We start from the raw sequence: 20,589 nt of genomic DNA, 5'->3' as shown, positions 1-20,589 counted from the left end.
ATGACACCAAGGGCCGGGGATTTAGCTCGGTGGTTTCGCTGCCTGCTGCGCAAGTGCAAGGACCTGAGTTCGATCCCCAGTACCAAAAAAAAAAAAAAAAAAAAAAAAAAAACCAAAAGAATAATGACACCAAGGAGGCTCAGGAAATTAGTTGGTTGGGTTAAGGAAGTGCATTGATTATGTAACTGTTTTATTATAGTGCATTCACCGAGACCTGGCAGCGCGAAACATCCTTTTATCTGAGAACAATGTGGTGAAGATTTGTGATTTTGGCCTGGCCCGGGATATTTATAAGAACCCTGATTATGTGAGAAAAGGAGATGTAAGTCAGCTTGATATTTGTTTGATTTATTTATAACTTATCATTTTAAGCCACAGCCCAAAACCTTGGTAAATATTTACACTTCATCGGCAGTAGTCCCCAAAAGCTATGACATGAAGACAAGCAATCTGGATGAGTGTCTAGCAGAAAGCCCTCACACGGGGATCGGAACGGCCATTACCTTCTGGTTCTGCTTTTCTCTAAGTCCCTGGCCTTCAGGCACAGCTGCCTGTGTCTTGCTAGCCTGAGACTCTTTGGTAGGGCATGGTGAGACCATATCATCCCCCGAGTTGGACTCCTGTGAGGGTACTTGTGCCACTGAAGAGAGCAGCCTGGACTCTGTCCCTCACGTAAACCCGGATGATTGATTGAGCAGGTGCATGTACCTCCGGAAAGGGTGGGGAGGGAAGGAGATTATCTTGCTGGGGAGGAAATTGTTTACTTCTGTGTGGGCCTTCCTTGTCTAGCATCTCCCGGCTGGCTCAGGCTGGCCTCTCTTCCGCATTTGTTTTTGAACACAGTGTTATTTGTCACTTAGTGGGTGACCTCCTGTGTCCTCTCTTCTTTGGCCTCTACCCTGAGGCATCAATTTGTGTCTGAGGTCTGAGGATTGTTCCACAGCACTGGCTCTCAAACTTTACTGAGCATGCTCATCACCTAGATGTCTTGCTGAATTGCAGTTTGCTGGCCCCACCCTCACCCTCCCTGATTCAGTAAGTCTTGGCTGAGACCTGAGAATCTGCACTTGGAACAAGCTCCTAGGCAATGCTGACACAGCTGCCCGGGACTGCACTTTGAGAACCACTGTTCCACAGATTAAAGGGGAAAAAAGCCCACAAAACTTTCCTTTGAGCCCTGGTTTACACAGATGACATCTACCTCTTTCAGTCTGTCCCTCTTTTCTGTCCATTTGTGTCTCTTTCAACCACAGCCCACCTCTTTCCCTTCTTTTTTCTCCTATGTCTCTCCGTTATCCCATACTTCCTGCCAGTCCCTAGCCCAACCCTCAGGTGACTCCCTAAGATTCCTGCTATGTGGAAGAGAAGCAAAATTTGTCCATATGCTTGAAAACCAACCCTACATTCTCCTAAGTACTAAATTCTTAAACATGCTTAAATACTAAATCACTTTATCCTTTCCAATGGCTTTGCCTGCCCTACTCGATGAATGGGGTGGGGGTGGGGGTTGCTGGGGAAGGAACTCAGGGCCTTCTATGCTAAGCATGTGTTCTCCCATGAAGTTACACCCTCTTCTCCCCATCAGTGATTTAAAGTCCTGTCTTCTTTACCTAGAAATATCTTTCAAAATTCTCCTTGGAAAAATCCTGTGAAGTTACCACCAATTTTCAGATGTCTACTAACTCAGATCACTCCCAGACCCTAAGTGTTCCTGCAGAGTTCAGGCTTTTTTGAGGGGAAGGTTTCTTTCTGAGCCATCAGTTAGGATGTCCTGGGTACTCTGGAGGGGCATACTAACCATGCATTGGCACCAGAAGGTCAGTGTGGCATACGGTACCTTCCTTTCACATAATGCTGCCTGCCTTAGGAGGTGCCTGGTATTAGGAAACTGCAGCTGCTCTGGGAAATCACTCTGGGCCACATGTCGCGTGGGTGGGGGCAGGGGCAGGGGGTTGACCCATGGGCACTGGGGTTGCATATACTTTGTTTTCATGCCTTTTGCTCAAGTCCCCTTTGCCCTCTTCTAGACTCGACTTCCTCTGAAATGGATGGCTCCTGAATCCATCTTTGACAAAATGTACAGCACGAAGAGTGATGTGTGGTCCTTTGGAGTGTTGCTGTGGGAAATCTTCTCCCTAGGTACATTTGAGGGAGGGAAGAGATCAGGCAGCCCCGAGGTAAATGCCTGCCTCTGATATTAGCACATGGTAAAGCCCTGCCTACTGGTCTGAGCAGGTGAACCATAAAGAGCACTGGTGTGTTGATCCTGCCTATAGTACTGTCCACTGTGGGTTTCTAGAAGCCTTGCTCCGGGCCCCACGTGCATAGTTGTGCACACAGCAGCCCATATCTGCTCACAGACACCCAGTGACAATGTGAGGCTTCCCAAACCTAAGGTCTAGCCAAGAGTCTTCTGGGCTTTGCCAAAAGTTTGACTTTTACAGCAAATAAAAGTCACTTAGTAACATCCCCGATTTCCTGTAATGTGTAAAAATCATTCCCCCGCTTTGATGACAGACACCTGTTGCTTCCAGTCTTTGAAAGCAGCTTGGCGGCCACAGTGGCCAGCATGCACATCTCCCAGCTGCTTCCTACCAGCAGCAATTACTAGAAAGTGCAGACATGCACAAGCTGAGATTAGTAGGTAAGAGCCCTGGAACACAGTGGATTGGGAGGCCTTGGCCCCTCGCAGTCAGGGATGCCTCTAAAAGGATTAGTCAGTAGGGAAATCTGAGCTAGTCAGGCTGGCAAAAGGCAAAGTCTGGGCCCTCTGGCCCCCTTAGCTCTGTAGGATTCTGAACACAGATACCCCACACCCCACACCATTCAACCTTATCCTGGAGGGAGCCCAAGGTCCCCCTTCCCTTAGGCCTGTTACAAGTACTAGTCCCCAGTGCTGCAAGAAGTGAAATTATTCTCACTGGGGTAGGAGTGATCCACAGGTAGCGTAGCCTCAGATCTTCAGCTTTATTTGGTATTTTATTTTATTTTATTTTTTGCAGTATTGAGGGCTCAAGCCCGTGGGCACTCTACCCCTGAGCTATGTCCCCAGGGTCCCCTCCCTTTTTTTTTAAGAGTAGGAAAAATTTGTTGAGAGAAAGAAAGCTTCGGTCTAAGAGAGACAGAAGGGGCCCAGAGCCCCCTTTTTAAACTCTGCGACGGAATCTCACTAAGTTGCGCAGATTGGGCCAAACTTTGGCTCCTCCTCCCTCAACCTCCTAGAGTGCTGGGATTATAGATGTGTACCCCCATGCACCACTTCCATCAGGTCTTTAAAAAGAGATCATTAAGCCAAGCAATGAATCTCTAACGATAGGATTTCTTTAGAGTTCCTTGTAGGGACAAGGTGGGGACCCTTTAGATTGCCCCTTTCCCTGACCAAACAGGCAGGAGTGACTTTAGGAATGGTGTTTGGTCATTAGAGACCCAACACCACAGGACCAACCATCCAAAGTGGGCATCCCTAGAAAGGACCTACTGAACTCCTTCGTGCGGTACCTACTTTGAGGTCCAATTTGGTCACTGGGGAATTATTACTAAAGCATTGGTGTAAAGGAAGGAAAGAAACACTGAATTGTGCCCATAGGGTCTTCGGCACCCTGAAATCATAACATGCCTATGTTTGCCCACACTGTTCCCCACAGGCGGGTCTCCATACCCAGGAGTGCAAATGGATGAGGACTTCTGCAGTCGTCTGAAGGAAGGCATGAGGATGAAAGCCCCTGAGTATGCAACCCCTGAAATGTGAGCCCGTGCTCCTTCACCCTCAGCTGTTTCCCTCCAGAGTATCCCCAGGGGCTGGGTTGTTGACTTTAGAACCCCAATCTTGAAAGATGCAGCCAGCTCTCTTTTCTCCAGGGATTCCACCCTCACCCCCTTGGGCCCAGCTGTGCCGGGAGTGTTTTCCTGGCGTGGGATGTGTTGTCCTTGCTCCATCCCTACCTGTTTCCTCTGTTGATCACTGACATGACTTTTCAAAGCCTCTATCTGGGAACTAGAAGTTCAGGGTCTAAATCTAGCACAATGAATAGACCACCCAGGAGCTGAATGGAAGACCTTGGCCTCACTCCCCAAGGGGGAGCCTAATGAGCTAAGCCACCCCAGGCCTGAGGTTTTCCGGTGCTGCTGACCAGTGCTCCAGCCATACTACCTGGCCTTTTGGACTGCAGGGGAGGAAATGAAGGAGGGCCACAGGGGGATTTCCTAACTGGAGCTGTGATAATACTCCACAGAAGATTACATGGGCAGTAATCTTAGAGTCCTTTAGAAATAGGCCCAGCTGCTCTCTGGAAATGCCTGAACCAGATAACTTCTTCAGGTGCCTTCCTGCTATGCCATCTGTGACTCTGGGAAGACAACAGGCTCCGTGTGAAGGCCTTCTTCATTGTTGAATTGTACTTGCATGTTTTGCACTTTGAGGCTTGAGCAAGAATGTGATGACACTTGCAGTTCTGTGGAGCTGCTGACAAGGACCTGGGCCTCTCTGAGGCGGCACCACCTTTCCTGAACTGGCGGGCAGCCCTCCTCATCCCACCCACACAATGGGGTCCTCTGGAGCCTGGGATGGCCTTCACGGAGGAGTCAGAGGCAGTGAAGGAAGTGTGGGCTTGGCCAAAAGTCACAATCGCTTTCCTTCAGCATCTCACGACAAAGCTAGGTCAGATCCAGGACAGGTTCTGGATGCGTGGGACAGAGGACTCGGGCATGAAGGCAGGGCCAAGGACAGCCTATGTGCGCAGGAAGAGGCAGGGGAATGCTTTTGTCTGTCTTGCATGGTATCCTCCTCAGGAAAACACAGGGAGCTTGTGGCATAGCCTCTTTCTGAGATCTGGGGACAGAGCTGGGTAAACCCCAGCACTCCATTTGGGCTCCAGAGTGCTACAGGCCTTGGGGCTTTTTACTCGCTTGATTCCTTTAACTTGAAGAGAGTGGCAACACCAAGAGACTTGGTTCGAAATGAGATAGCTTTGCACTTTATGGCTCTCTAAACATTTTCCCCACACAGTCTCACGGGACGGTACCACAGCCTTGAGAAGTAGGCAGTGCAGTACTATAATCCGAATCTGACAAGTACTAAACTAAGACTCTTGGGATCGAAGCCATCAGCAGAGCAGCAGAAAAGACAAATTTGGAGCCCAATCTCCCAGGCTGATCTTCCAAGACCACAGAGGTTGTTAAGTTAGGATTGTACCCTACATTCCCCAGAAGATATGGTTCTCTGATACCCCACACAAATGTCCTTGCAGTTTTCATATAACCTGAAAAGCATGACTAAGTTGTCAATTACTAACAGTAATGATGATTGCAGTTATTACATATATTTATTAACTAAGTGGTTATTTAGTGCCTGTAAGTGCGAGACATTGTTTTAAGCACCTTTAGCATTTATTAATTTACCTGATGCTCACAACAATGCTGTAAAGTAGGTGCTGTTATTAGCTCTGTTTTACAGATGAGACTGCTGAGACACAGAGCACCCAAGTGACTTGGCCAAGGCCACACTGCTGATCAGTTAAGCAAACTCAGCCTGAGTCCAGAGTCCATAGCACCCTCCTACACATCTGCAGGGGCATCTTCAGTTCTCATCCAGGTTCTGGTCTATAACCACTCTAGAGGGACAGAGCCACCTGGCTTTGGACTAAAGACTCCCCTGGATTTTAACAAACTTTCAGGTCTTTGTATAAACTTCCCCTGGGTGGCCCCTGCGCACCAAGTGATGAATAGAGGTGTGGATCCTCATCTCTGGAGAAGAAGTTTATTTTAGAAATGTGAAAATTTTCCTCAGCAGGCCAGGATTCAGGCCTCTAGACATTTACACTGACTCTGAAAGCTGAAGAAGTAATCTCCTTGTTTGTTCATCAGTAGGAAGGTCTGGGTGAGGACAAAGTGCAACTTCTCAGAACTTGGAGTCCATGACCTGACCTTGGTCTAAAGTGGTGTTTGCTTGGGAATTTGGGTGATAGCTTGGAAAGGAAACTCTTCCCATGGGCCCCTCACCCCAGATTGGGTGCAACTGGTGACCCTTTACTTTATTAAAACTGTTTCCTTAGTGGCGAAAAACCGTATAACACTGAGTCAAGTCACTGGTCCCTCACCCAGAACCTGTTTAATCAGATTCCTTTCAAAAAAGGAAAAAGCAATGAATATTTTCTTTTTTCTTTTCCTTTGGTGTTTGCTAAGATGATTCTCACTGAATTGCAGGCCAGAGGAATGGAATCTAGCAATCAGAAACCACAAATGAAACTAGGAAACAGCACGTAGTTGTAGGTGGTCCCTGTTGCTGGCTTCATCAGAGGAACCAGGGAGAGTTCCCCCAAACAGCTACTTGCTCCTGTTTGCCAGGAGACGATGGAGCTGGTGGAAATGAACCCAAGGCCTCTGTTGAATGGAAGCTGCTCCTTGCTCCCTGGCCTCCAGCCCCTTTTGTTCACCAATTCAAACCTTCCTTGGTTTTACTACCTTTTTATTTTTATTTTTTAAAGGGGATGGAAACTAGGGCCTTGCTCATCCTTGGCAAGAGCTCTACCACTGAGCTCCAGTTCCAGCTCTTTCACTGCTTTTTCTAGATCATCTAGGTGTGTATTTAACATTCTTCCACCTGCCTCCAGGCACGTGTATAGTGCTAGAGAGGAAAGAGCCTTGGGCAGTGAGGCTTGTGTGGGTGTGGTAAGGCAGAAGCCGGCCAATCTGCCACAGTCAGTGCACCTTGGGCAGAGGCACCTCACATTTTTCTCTAGTGACCACCTGTCTCTGGGGTACGTATTTTTGTACCTGCCCTAAGTTAGTAAAACATGTAAATTTACTTAAAATGAGATCTCTGTTGGATTGTGTAGACCACATGGCTCACTGCTGTTTCTGCCCTTTGGCTGCTAGAAGGCTGGCCGCTGGGGCCTGATGGTGAGTCCTAGGAGCACCCAAGAGCAAGCACCTTGAGATTTTACTCAGAAGTACTACTGGTCAGGCATAGTTGGGACACCACCTGTCATGTGTCTCTCAGAGAGCAGGGACAATAGCCCAGAATTAGTGAGTTCGTGTTCCCTTGCTCCTTCCTGGTATCTTCTGTATCTTTAAATTGTGTCCCAGTGCAGTAGTGACAATGTCCAAACATCACCCTCTCCAAAGGGCCCTCACAGTTCTTCGAACCAGCTGATGTCCACCACAGTCCCTGGGAGTTGAGGGAAATAGGTACAGGGTAGAAGGAACCCCGAACCATCCACTGAGAATGCCTTAGCCCACAGGTTTGGACCAGGGTTAAGGAGAGAAGCTCATGAGGATCAGATGTGTGAACTGCAGATTCTCTTATCTTTGTATGTTTTCTATAAGCTCCTGTTCCTTAATCAAAGATTTAGGGCATATGCTTACCACATGCTTGCCAGAAAGCATTCTCTTAAAGACCATACAGTGCCTATAGATGCATGGGTACCTAGAATTATATCCTAGGTTCTACCGGAACCTTGGAATGCACATGCCTGGAACATGTTGCTTTGCCTCTCAAAATTATTGTACCTGAATGACATTTTTTGTTGTGAAGGCTTTGGCCAACAATGAAAGACAATATACAAAAGAGGCCAATGAAGTCAGGGCTGCCTGATTGATGACAATGTCACTGAGACATCTAGGAGGATCTCCTCTTAGATTTTATCAGTAGCAGCAGTCATACTTCTGCCAAGTAACTGATAGTTTCCAACTTCTGGCTTGTGTAAATCATAAAATTGGTTATTCCCTCTTTTCACCAGCAGCCTGGAAGGATAGAGCTGGCCCCCATGAAAGGCCTCAGAATTCTGATATAAATTTTTCATGTTAACTTTCCCTATAGCTTCACCTTTTTTTTCTTGTCTTTATTTTACCTTCCTCCTGTTATTTTCTTCTCTTCTTAAACCTTCCTGTATTTTACCATCTTTGTCAGCTGTCTCATATATGTTGAAATAAAATAGGGATATCAGGAGCTGTTGGTGTGACATAAAGGCACACATCTAACAATTGGCAGGGGTAGGATATGTGCACAGTTGCTCAGGCCTTTTGCTAACCTCACCCAGCTCTCTGCACACAAGTAACATCTGCAGTATGGCTGAAGAATTCAGGAAGGAGCTGGGCTCTCTCTTCCCAGGGACCAATCTGTCTTCCTTAAGCAGATATTTATTGAGTCCTTGCACGCCAGACCCTACACTGGGTGAGGGGTGTGGAGATGACGTTCCAGGCCACTTCGTAATTACAGGCTGATTCTGACCCGGTTCCAATGTCCTAGCCCATTCAGATTTTGATCTGTTTCAGTCAGAGTCCCCTTCAGAAGGTCTGAAAGAGATAATGTACAATAAATATCCCATGAAGAGCACAAAGTGCCCAAAGAGAAAAAATCCTTAATCTATTGTATGTAGTGGGACAGGAATTTAGCTCAGTGGTTCCACTGCCTGCCTCACAGGGACAAGGTCCCAAGTTTGATCCCCGGTACCAAAAAAAAAAAAAAAAAATCCTTACTGTATGTAGAACTCTAACATGTTTTTTGCAAAAAGAAGAGTAGGTATAGACCTCCACTCCGAGCAGATAGGACCAAGAGGGGACCCTAATATCTTTAAAGCATAAGAAGAGAAGTGTTAGTGACTTTTCTCATTGCTGAGACAAAATACAAAAGTTAAAGGAGGAAAGGGTTATTTGGCTCACAGTGTATAGAGATTTTAGTCCAGTCAGCTGGCTCCGAGGCAGCATGGCATGGCAGAGGGGCATCACAGAGGAGAAACTGTCCATGTCAAGCAGGCAGGAAAGAGCACATTACCCCTCTTTCTGTCCCTTATGTTTTAGGCAGGCTAGTGCCCTGGCATGGGTATAACACTCACACCCTTAATCCTAGCCAGAACTATGTCAAACCAATCAGTGGAACGATTTAGTAATCACACACCCTTGATCCCAGCACCACACACTGTAGATCCAGAAACCTCTGAAAAGCTCCCCCTTTGACTGCATGAGGCTTTGGGGGAACATCTAGACACAAACCATAACAAGAATCACAAAGGAACCGGTTGATGTTAGAACCCCAGGACAAGATTTGGCCTCTGTGATATTAAGACAGATGTTTCAAATCCAGAAGTACTGCCTGTACTTTTTGCCTCACGGCAGGAGACCAGTTTATAACAGGAGCTTAGAAATGCTGGGTGAAAAACAACCAACCACACACAGTTAACTAACACATAGTGCAAGGAACTACTCAAGTCTAACTGTGTAGACCTCACCTTTGGGAAGTGACGTGAGCCAGGCACCCAGGGCCTTCTCCACCAGTCTTCATTGCAGAGCCTAATCAGGGAATGTGAGGTCTTGGAAACACCGTGAACTTACTGAGAAGGCAGCTCAAACCAGCCCTTGTGACAAGCCAAGGGTGAAATGAGCTCTGCAAACTCTGCAAACCATCGCTGTCTGCAGCTGTATTTAACTTTGAGGACACTGTTCTGATTGGAAAGTGAGTGGAATAATGTTGCATTTCACATATAACTGCAGTAGACAGTACTGCTTCCTTTGCAAGAAGCTCTCCTTGACTATAGGACTCAATCCTTTCACTCTGTACTGGCTACAGTCAGCCAAAGAACTTGGGTCTGAGAGCTCAGGAGGGCTGCTTTGTTAGTCCACCTTGGGAGACATATGTTTCCCATGACTGGCAGAACTTGGCCCAAACAGCCCCTTCTGTGTTGGTGCCACAAACCCAAATCTAAAAATGAAGCAGGGATCCATATCATCAAAAGCATGATCTGTATATGCAAGATGACATCCCTTACTTCACGAGGGCACTCTATGTAAATGTCACTAGTCTCCAGCTCTTTCTGTGTGCTTCTCCTCAACAGCTATCAGATCATGTTGGACTGCTGGCACAAAGACCCCAAAGAAAGGCCACGATTTGCAGAACTTGTGGAAAAACTAGGCGATTTGCTTCAGGCCAATGTACAACAGGTAAAACTGAATTTATCTAGAATATCAGAAGGCCACATGCCTTTGAATGTAAGTCAAGGGGGTTTGTTAGTTGTTTTAGAGCAACTACTAGGTAAGATCACCAATAAAAAGTGTGTGCGCGTGCAGAATTACCTTCACAAAACACAAGCAAATTTGGGCAAATGACAGTTGAAGCTGATATAATGCTCCACAGAAATTGAAGTAGTAATTTGTATAATTAGAACTCTATCTTTGGTATTTTAGGATGGTAAAGACTATATCCCACTGAATACCATACTGACAGGAAATAATGGGTTTACATACTCAACTCCTGCCTTTTCTGAGGACTTTTTCAAGGATGGTATTTCAGCTTCAAAGTTTAATTCAGGAAGCTCTGATGATGTCAGGTAAGATTTCTTTTCCCATTTTTCTATTAAAGATTGTTAAAACACACATACACACACACACACACATACACACACACACAGGGGAGAGGAAGGGAAGAAGAAAAAGAAAACAGAATTGGGTAATGATCACCCACCTCCTAAATTCAATCACTGTTAACATTTTGCCATATTTTATCTGTATATTCTATATTGGGGGGTGGTTTTTCTTTTTCTGAACCATTTTAAAGAGGGCTTATGGAGCTCTAACACTTTACCTCTAAAAACTTCAGTATATACCTCATAAGAAGTGTATCTTCCTGTGTAACCAAATCAAAAATTATCACATCAAAGAAATTCCATACTGTCAACTCATCTTCAAATTTTCATAATTTCCCTCAAATGTATTTTATGGATTTCTTTTTTAAAAAGCAGAATCCAATCAAGAATAACAAATTTTCTTCAGTTTCTTTAAACTTCTTCCAGAATTATCCTCCATCTCTTTCCCTGACATTAACTTTTAGATTAAACCTTGGATAAAGCTAAAGAAACAAAACTGCCCCCTCCCACCTAACAAACTAACATCTTCATATCACAAAGGAAGCTGGAGAAAGGGCCAGAGGAAGGAATATTTATTGAGACTCTCAAACAGCTGGAGATCTGCACTTCACCGCTCAGTGACGCATGTATCAAACATGTCCTGTCGTTGTATTACATACACTTGTGCTGTGGTCTGGCACTGTGATAGGCTCTCCGCATATATCAACTGCTTTTATGCTCAGAACAATCAATCCTATGGAGTACATATTACTTCTGATATGCAAATGCAGATATTAGCCTCCAAAAAGGAAAACTCACCAAAATTGTGTGGCCAGAAAATGGCAGAATGGTTTTTATCCCCGGAGTGCTGACCCTCCCTCCTAGATCCTTGTGCAGTCAAGTCTCCTTTCAGGAAATTAGACTGTCCTGTGTGCCTTCCAGCTTCTTTATCAGCAGCCCTTGGTCCTTGACCTCAGTTCTGCCACCAAGAGGGGACAGGGAACAGCTGCAACTGGCAGGATACATTGATAGCTGTCCATGACAGGCTTTGAAGAAACCTAGCAGTCAGCCCAGACCTGTGATGGATTACAGGTGTCACGGATCAGACCTCACACCCAGCTCAGGAGGCCAAAGCAGATGACTCATCCTTTCTTCAAAGATGAGAAAACTAGCTTGGAGTAAATACCTGACTGAGTTAGAGAAGGGGGAGAGGAGCAGAATATCAAAGTAATTTGGACCCTTCCTAAATGTTGCTTAGCCTTGGGCCCACTGAGGCGCTTAAAAAGTTGAGCCTTGTAGAGGTTGACAGACTATCAGACTAAGGAGTTTCACCAATAAGTATTGGCCTTGGCTGTGAGAATTAGCTAGTGGATATCCCTGATGGTCTTTCCTGATAGGTCAGCACAGATGTCCAGGGGTAATCGAAAATTTGTGCAGCTGGTACTTGTTTCTCCCAATCTATATTCACAGTACAGGATATACAAGACTGACCCTGGCACTTAAGCCAGCTGTGCACCTGTGACAGATCATTTTATTTGTTACCCTACGCTCTTTCAGGAAGTAGACAGCTATAAGTGATAAATAGCACATAGCACAGCCATGGGCATCATTTCTCTCCTTTGTATCATAAAGCATTCAGGCCAGATAATGCTTCAGGTCTCTTGTAGGCCTAGAGTTTTCTGATTTCACAATGGCTCAGAGTGGAATTTTTTAGGAGGTGGTGGTTGCTGAAAACCAGACTGTCAATTGACAACCATGTGAGGAAGTGAGTTACTGTGAGGATTCCCTGGGGGCACAGTGGAAAATATGAGCCAGAGGAACAATTTGTGTTTTGGTTCATCTTAGCCAGGATACAGTGTATACGGTCTCTTAACTAACCAAAGCTATATCCCTTTTCCTGTTTTGATTATTCTTTTTGCTTCTTCATTAGATACGTAAATGCTTTCAAATTCATGAGCCTGGAAAGAATCAAAACCTTTGAAGAACTTTCACCAAATACCACCTCCATGTTCGATGTAAGTCATGATATTAAACTCAGTGCATCCTGGTAAAACACTTTTCCTGACTCCATTCAAACACCAACTCCAGGAGTCTGGTAGCTCTTGGTCAGTGAGGGCCATTAATAGGTAGTAACAACGTCAGGGGGCCTGACAACCAGACTTAGCTATGCAAAGCTCACTGAAAAGCAGAATTCCACCATTTGAAGATGGCCCAGAATTACTTCAGGGCCTAAATTCTTGCCTGTGGGAATTCAGTTTCTAAGAAACTTCATTGTATAGTTTCTGAGCTTCTTGGCTATCAGTGGTGCATCCTTGCTTTCCAAGTACAGAAGAACTCCTAGTGTGTGAGGTGAGTGGCTGGCCTCTTGGTATAACAGAGGCCCTTTGGTATAGCAGCCTTGAGTCACAAGTCCACCTAGGTTCTAAGCCCTTGCCCCTTGAAGTTCTGCATGCTGAACATCTGTGTTCTTTCTCAGACACACTGGGAGAGGGAAATCATCAAAGCTTGACAAACATGAGGCTTCCACCAGCTCTTCTCTTTAAAGCTTTAGATGTGGGGTTGAGAGAATAAGGGCAGAAGAGGAAGGCTGGGCAGGAGACCACTTTAGGTATGGCAGACTCCGGTACTCCAAGTGTGATTTCCAGAAAAGCATGGTACCACGACGCAGGAGCAGGCCAGAAACACGGGCCCTCAGGACCCACTCATACCCACCAAGTCAGTTACCACCCTGTCACAGATCTCCTGGATATTCCTATGCACTTTATTAAAGTTAGAAGCGTGCTGGTGATAACCATGTCCCAGAAATGAGCTAGACGACCAACTAATGTGAATGTGATCACCACAACTGATATGGCCTTGAAACAAGCACTGTCCACTCTAAAAACCAACAGGATCTTCTCACAGACACACCAGACAGGGGGATATGACGATTTAAACACATTTAAGTTTTAAGCTGCAGAATACAGAGATAAAGTAGAAATCTTGTTTCATTGCTCGATACCTTGGTTCAAGTTTAAGGGAATAATACTGAGTAAAACACAGGATTTCTCAGCCTTAACAGTTATGACAGCTTTCTCATTTGCTAAGATATTTGCTAATGATTAAAGATATGAACACAGCCCAGTAAGAGTCTCCAAGGGAGGCAGGAACAAAGGATGGAATCAACTTACAGGAACATGCTGTCTTTACAGAGTAACAAAGAGTTTGCTTAAGACTCAGTGGTAAAGATGACTCAATGAAGACGTATAATTGCTGGACAACATGACCAAGGAGGGCCTGAAAATACCATAGAATCTTTAAAAACAAGAAAAGAACCATATCTTTTAAATTTCCCAGAACTTTTATATATCTTGGCTACCAAATGACAACACATCCATCAGCCAATCATCATCTGCCAAAATTAGGTTTAACATATCTATGCAATAATCTGCATAAAAGTTTCCTATTATAAGTGCTAACCTGTTACCTGAAGTTACCTCTGTTTAAATTTACTTAGCCTTAGCCTCAGGAAGAAGAGTCTCACAGTCACCAGGAATAAGCATTACTTGTAACTGACCACGTTTGTAGCTCCAGCATGAAGAAAATGCTTGGTGTCTGCAGGCAGGCAATGTGGAGTGGGAGGATGGTGCCTGGGGTAACCTCAGAGGTACAGCCCAGTCTCTTCCCACAGACTTAGGAAGGCCCCTCTGGGCCAGGAAAGCATGTAACCTCCTCCTCCTTCTCCACCAGGATTATCAGTTGGACGGCAGCACTCTGTTGGCCTCCCCCTTGCTGAAGCGCTTCACCTGGACTGCGAGCAAACCCAAGTCCTCGCTCAAGATTGAGTAAGCAAGCTGGCATCTTTTCTATCATCAGTTGATGGGGGGTGGTCAAGGAAAATGTGGGGGAAGATGGTTTAATGGGGTATATTCGAGGACATCATTAGTTATCAGGGTAATGCAAATCAAAACCATCATAAGATACCACCTCATACCCTGGAGGATGAGTAGAAGCAAAAAGTGTTGGTGAGGGCTGGGGATTTAGCTCAGTGGAACCACGCCTGCCTCACAAGCTCAAGGTCCTGAGTTTGATCCCTGGTACCAAAAAAATAAGTGTTGGTAAGCATGTGGAGAAATTGGGTCCCTTACACATTGCTGGTAGAAATATAAAATGGTGTGGTCACTTTGGAGAGCACGTTAACAGTTGCTCCAAAGTTTAACCAGTTATCCAGTAACCTAGTAGTAATTCCATTTCCAAGTGTATAATCCAGGAGAAGTGAAAACTTATGTTCACACAAAAAATTGGGATACAATTGTTCATAAGAGTATTGTTCATAATGGCCAAAAGTGGAAACACCCCAGATGCCCATCGGGTGATGAAAGGATAAATAAAATAGGGTATATTTGTACAATAAAGTAATATTTTTCAGTAAAAGGTATGAAGTACCAATACACACTGTAACATGGAGAAGCCATGAAAATATTATGCTAAGTAAAAGACATCCCTAAAATATTATATATCATTCCTTCTACATGAGATGTCCAGAATAGGCAAATCAGAGAGACACTGGTTGCCTTGGGCTGGGGTCATAGGTGAAAGAGAAGAGACTGCTTTTAAGTACGGTATTACATATTCCAAAACTGTGGTAACTGTTACACAATTTATGTATGTGTTTTTACATTTCAGACTCACATTACTATAATGAAATACCTCAGATAATGAACTTACAGGAAGAAAAGGGTATTTTTGGCTCATAGTTTTATAAATTCTAGTCCAAGAATGGAAAAACCCACTTGCTTTGGGACTCTCACAGGGGCGTCAGATGGCAATGGTGGGGAGCATATGATGGAGGAACTCATAGCCAGGAAATAAAGAGGAAGGGATGAGGGTCCTGCAGTCCTCTCTGAAGGTACACACTCAGTGGCCTAAGGAGTTCCCACTAGGCCCCACCTCCTAAAAGCTCCTCCCAGTAGTGCTACCCTGGGGACCAGGCCTTTACAAAGCCTGAGCCTCTGGGGACATTGAACACAAAAACTATAGCAGTACTAAAAACCACTGACCTGTACCCTTTAAATAGGTGAATTGTGTAGTATGTAAATTATATCTAATACAACTCTTGTTAAAGAAAACAGATGGTCTGCCTCTGGGCTATAGTTTGTTGAACTGTGATCTACATCAAAGGATCATACAAATACCTTCATGTGACATACTCAACACAATTTATCAGGTCAATCAGAAAGATGGGTACACATCTGCATGACTGTTTGCTTTTAACATGAGTGCGAGAATGGTACCGGAGTTGAGCCAGAGCAGATCAGAGAATACCAATAAGAAACAGATAAAAAGAGAAAGCAGGGGCTGGGGATTTAGCTCAGTGGTTCTGGTGCCTGCCTTGCAAGAGCAAGATCCCAAGTTCGATCCCCAGTACCAAAAAAAAGAGAAAGTAGGATAATTGCTTTTTCATATTTTAGAACCCATCAGAAAATGAGTGACTACGTTTTCCTTGATCTCTGTGAAGGAAAGAAAACTATAAATTGTATCCTCTATCCTGAGACTAAACATAAACGGAGGTACTAGACCCATCGAATCAATGTGGTTCACAAGTTTCTCTCCCAGCTCCTTTTAGACAAACAAAATCAAGTAAATATGAAAGAGTAGGAGGAACTCTTCTTCCTCATGTGTCCAAGGCTGGATCTAACATATATAACCCACCCTTGAGCCTCACTGGTAAACACTGGTAAAATATAGTCCTGTAACTTAAAAAGCTTTGCTTCTAGAACACAAGTGTGATAGGGAGACAGTGGGATTCACCTTTGCGTGTAAAGCTCTTAGCTTCTTGAGACTCTTGTAACAAATTACCACAAATGTGGTGACTTAAGAGTTTATCCTCTCAAAGTTCTGGAGGCCAGAAGTCTAAAGTCAAGGTGTCAGTACCTTGCTCCCTCCAAAGGCTCTGAGCAGGAATCCACTTCTTGCCTGTCCCAGCTCTGGTAGCTCTTGGCATTCCTTGGTTGTGGCTGCATCTCAGCCACATGGCCATTTCACATGGCCACCTCTGTCTTCGTGTGTTCACGATCCTCCCTCTGCCTCCCATGATTCTATTTGGGACATACATGGATATTCAGCATAAGCTCCCCCTCTCCAGATCATATCTTTTGCCATATAAGGTAATATTCACAGGTTTCTGGGATTTGACATGGATATTTTGTGGGGAGGGGACAGGGGGCATTTTTTAGCTGACATACAAGCTATCTGAACCAAGAGTCAGAGGAGGCTACACACAAGTCTTGGAGTTATTTTCCACCCGGAATTACAGGTTTGTATTATCTGATTATACATTCCACCCCCAACCACTGGCAGGGATGCCTCTACCTCTATCTGCCCAGTGACACCCAGCTGGTATGAGGCAGGCAGTGTACAATTTTAAAACAAAGACAATGTGACAGGCTGAGATAAGGCTCCCTAACCATTGACTCCAGGACAGATATTGACAAATGACCCAGTAAGAGAATGAGTTTTAGTGTGTGCTTTTGGGAAACCTGTCCTGTACATCTGATTGTTTTTCTTTTCTCTTTAGCTTGCGTGTAACCAGTAAAAGTAAGGAGTCGGGGCTTTCTGACACCATCAGGCCCAGTTTCTGCTTTTCCAGCTGTGGCCACATCAAATCTGTGCATGACAACTTGGAGCTGGGACAGGAGGATTTGTGTTGCTCTCCACCCCCAGACTATAACTCGGTGGTCTTATACTCCACCCGCCTGCCTAAGGGTCAACACAAGCCTTATTTCCAGAAGTACACGTGTATTTACATCCCCAGAAAACTCACTTTGACAGTATTATGCATATATGAGTTTACACCTTTATCTTTGCAGGGAGCAGAGGCAGCTGCTTTTTGTGACTTAATTTTAATACAGCTTTTTTTTTTTTTTGACTAACAAGAATGTAATCCCAGATAGAGAAATAGTGACAAGTGAAGAACACTACTGCTCAATTCTCATCTTACTCACTGTATTAGAGAAACCCTTTGTAAGCCCAAATGACTTACCTGCTCCAGCCCCAGAGGCCTCTGAGCACACAGGTCAGGAGAGCTCAAGAGATCAGCTGGTCATGCCCAGGAGCCCTGGAACTGGGGAAACAAGAGATCCCTTTAGCTTGAGGGATCATGTGCTGGCCTAGGCAGTGTTTCTGCACTCCTCCAGCCAGCATAAGACATCCAAGGAGGACAGCAAGAAAGGAGAGAGAAAACCAGATGGCCTGAGGAAGACTGAGATGCCTCATGTGGGTTGGGCTGGGGGAGGGCTCTCTGCAATACCATGGCTAGTTTCCCAGCCCTGACCACTGGGGTTTCAAGCTCCCAACTGGAAGCAGACAGGGTAAAGAGGAGAGGACATTTCCTGAAATCTGGTAGGTAAGGAAAGGACAAACACATTTGGAACCAAAGCAAATCCTGTAAGTTTCCCTGTGGGATTGGTTCTGTACCGTTCCTGCACATGGCGTGCTTCAACTACACTGAGGGTGGTACTCACCTCTCAGCCCGCAGTGTTGCCTCCTCCAGAAAGACAGTGGAAACTTATCTCGAGCTGGGTTGGCTATGGGCATGAAGGCCTGACACTTAGCACGTTGCTCATAAGCAGCTAAGATCTGTTGGTCGGTTAGGGCTGTCTACTATTGGGCTTAAAGTCACATTTTTTTAAAATGTCAGATTCTGTATTAAGTATTAATGTATAGATAAGACACTTAATTTTTTGTATTATCCTGTTTTGTACAGTTGTCTATGAAAGGAAGCCAAAGAGAGTGAAAATGCAGTCTTGTAGAGAGCTTTTTCCTGTACCAAGATGAGGATCGATGGAACAAAACCCAATAAGGCAGAGTGAAGATTCCACTGCATAGCCAAACCAACTTACCCAAAGAGTTGGGACCTGAAACAGAGGAAGTCAGTCATATTTCCTTTTTATTTAATGGGGATTCCAATGTTTCATGCTAATCTGGAAGAGCACTAGTATCTATTAAGCACTTTATGGTCCTTGATTTTAAAAAAATAAAAAGGTGGTATGTAACATACGAAAGGTATTTCTACAACTGGGGACTCAAGATATTAGTTATGAGCCATCAGAACAAGAACCTATTTTCATCTGCTTTGGATCTTGCCTTGGGTCTGAGGATTATCAGACTAGGGAGACAGGGTAGAAAAGGGTGCCTACACTTCAGCCTCTGTTGGATGCTATCTCTGCAAGTTCTGGTCTGTGTATTTAGGACATACAGACTTGCTGAAGCCAGTCCAAAGCAGACAGGCAACAGTGAACTGGTGCTTCTGGGAAAGAAGAGCATCCTCCCTCTTATGCATGCCACTTAATTCTGGAACCCTAACTCTATATGCAAGAAGAATGTATTCTTCCTTTCCTATGTGCTACATTTTTCTTTAAGGTTCTTTGTATGAAGAGATGGGAGAGTCAGCAGCTTGCCCAGCGAGACAGTGGGCACTACATGGTGTCTCTTGGGGACTCACCAGCCAGAACAGAGAAGCGAGGCAGGCCTCTCCACCAAGCACTAAATCCAAACAAAACCTGGGTAGGGCCAGAAGAGCAAAAACAAAACAAAACAAAACAAAATTTTGCTCTTTTTCTTTCCATGCATAAAAGTTCCTGTGACAAGTGGCAATAGTATAAATCAGGTAACTAGCCATAAGTTAAACAGGAAATAAGAGGGCCCCAATTAATTCTCTACTTTTTGTTTTCAAATCAGGGAAGGATCCAGCAATCAGTGACAAAAGGAAACTCTCAGCTACCTACATTTTAATAATCTAATATTAAAATCTAATTCTTAAGTGACCTTAGTAAATACCCTTTTCCAAAAGGGGGGAAAATCTATTCAAATTCTGTTACTCAGCTTAATACTCAGGCTTATAGCCTACATAAGACCATTTGTAAAAAAAAAAAAGGTTCGATTGGAATGGAAGCTTGTAGTAATGAATATATTTAATTGCAGAGGCATTAAAATAGCACTGAAAATTAAAACACTGATGATAATATTAGAACCACTTTCCATTTATGAGAAGAATGGTTGTCGCTAACAGAACAGGCACTTCCTTCTGGGGTTTGTGAGATAATCTACCTGTAACTGTGTGGAAGGTCTGGGACTGAAGCATTATCACAAATCTGTATGTAGTTAGCTCAAGAAATGATGCTCAGAGATTAGTTTTGGCCAAGGGGACAAATGTGTCCAAATCCTGAAAAATACTGCTCATATATCTGAGTTATGCCGTATTTCCTAGCCCATAAGAATGCCAAACATGCAACAGATTCTTGCCGGCCCCATTTAAATTGATTAAAGGAGTGCATCTTTAACTGACAGTGTTAGGAACTACATGTATATGTGTGTTTGTGTGTGTTTTGTGCATAACTATTTAAGGAACTGGAATTTTAAAGTTACTTTTATATAAATCAAGAATATATGCTACAGAGATAAGTAAGACATGATTTGGTCAGATACTTGTAGTCATGATGAATGTATTTTGTATACTATCTTCATATATTAAAATTAACTTCCAAAACCATATTTTCTCCTTGATTTAGTTTTAAGTGAAAAAAGGGGTCACGAATGACTTTGGGAGGGAAGAGGATGGGTGTTCTGAGAGATCTCATGAAATACCAATTATTAAGCACAACACTCAAAAAAATGAAGCAAATACTACTAAAGAAGGGCACAGAGCTCTCCATCAGTAGTACACAATGGCTACTCTAAGCAATCCAGACACTGCTAATAAAGTATATAAAAACTATAAAAAAAACCAAAATCAAACTAGGCATATTGCCCAGAAGACCAAACACTAAAATGAACAAGATCATGAAACAAGCATATACTGAGTGGGTGCTGGGTGCAGATGAAAGTGCCCTCAATTAAAAAGAGGCAGCTTTTGCTAAACACTAATTTTCAGCTGATAAACAATTATAATTAGAGGGTGTGAGTGTGCATGCACATGTGTATTAGAGGCTATGTGCTGGAAACCATACAAAATAAAAGGAAAAGGAACAACACACAAGAACTTCCCAAAGAAAATGCTAAAGAGTCTTCATTTGGTTTTGTGAATGAGGAAGAGAAATAACTCAGGTAGTAACTATGATACATAGAAGTCACCAACACCTTGACTTAGAAAGTGGCCATACTATTTTGTTTGACACCATCAAGAAGATGCTGGATGGGAGAAACATGGAGAAAATTGGGTCCTCTTTTTTGAGGTCAAAGGTGAGACGGGGATGAATGCCTAATCTCAGTAAATTTG

General features: G+C 44.1%; 1 protein-coding gene across 1 annotated transcript in view; it reads left to right on the top strand.

The window, feature by feature from the left end:
* The window catches only part of Flt1 (fms related receptor tyrosine kinase 1), a gene marked incomplete at its 5' end in the record, with an annotated part of 55,511 nt that extends 35,648 nt beyond the window's left edge, over nucleotides 1–19,863 (top strand). Inside the window, 8 exons of the mRNA XM_087199442.1 lie at nucleotides 200–322; nucleotides 2,028–2,139; nucleotides 3,645–3,744; nucleotides 9,828–9,933; nucleotides 10,177–10,319; nucleotides 12,265–12,349; nucleotides 14,064–14,158; nucleotides 16,891–19,863. Of these exons, the coding sequence (XP_087055568.1) occupies nucleotides 200–322; nucleotides 2,028–2,139; nucleotides 3,645–3,744; nucleotides 9,828–9,933; nucleotides 10,177–10,319; nucleotides 12,265–12,349; nucleotides 14,064–14,158; nucleotides 16,891–17,245 (1,119 nt within the window). The remainder of the gene's footprint in view (nucleotides 1–199; nucleotides 323–2,027; nucleotides 2,140–3,644; nucleotides 3,745–9,827; nucleotides 9,934–10,176; nucleotides 10,320–12,264; nucleotides 12,350–14,063; nucleotides 14,159–16,890) is intronic.
* Between the last annotated feature and the right edge of the window lie 726 nt (nucleotides 19,864–20,589).

Source organism: Heterocephalus glaber, unplaced genomic scaffold (assembly GCF_053883595.1).
Source record: "Heterocephalus glaber isolate CG9 unplaced genomic scaffold, H.glaber_assembly_v1.0 deba00001719, whole genome shotgun sequence".
Taxonomy (NCBI): Eukaryota; Metazoa; Chordata; class Mammalia; order Rodentia; family Bathyergidae; genus Heterocephalus; species Heterocephalus glaber.
This window is presented reverse-complemented; position numbering and strand designations above follow the sequence as displayed.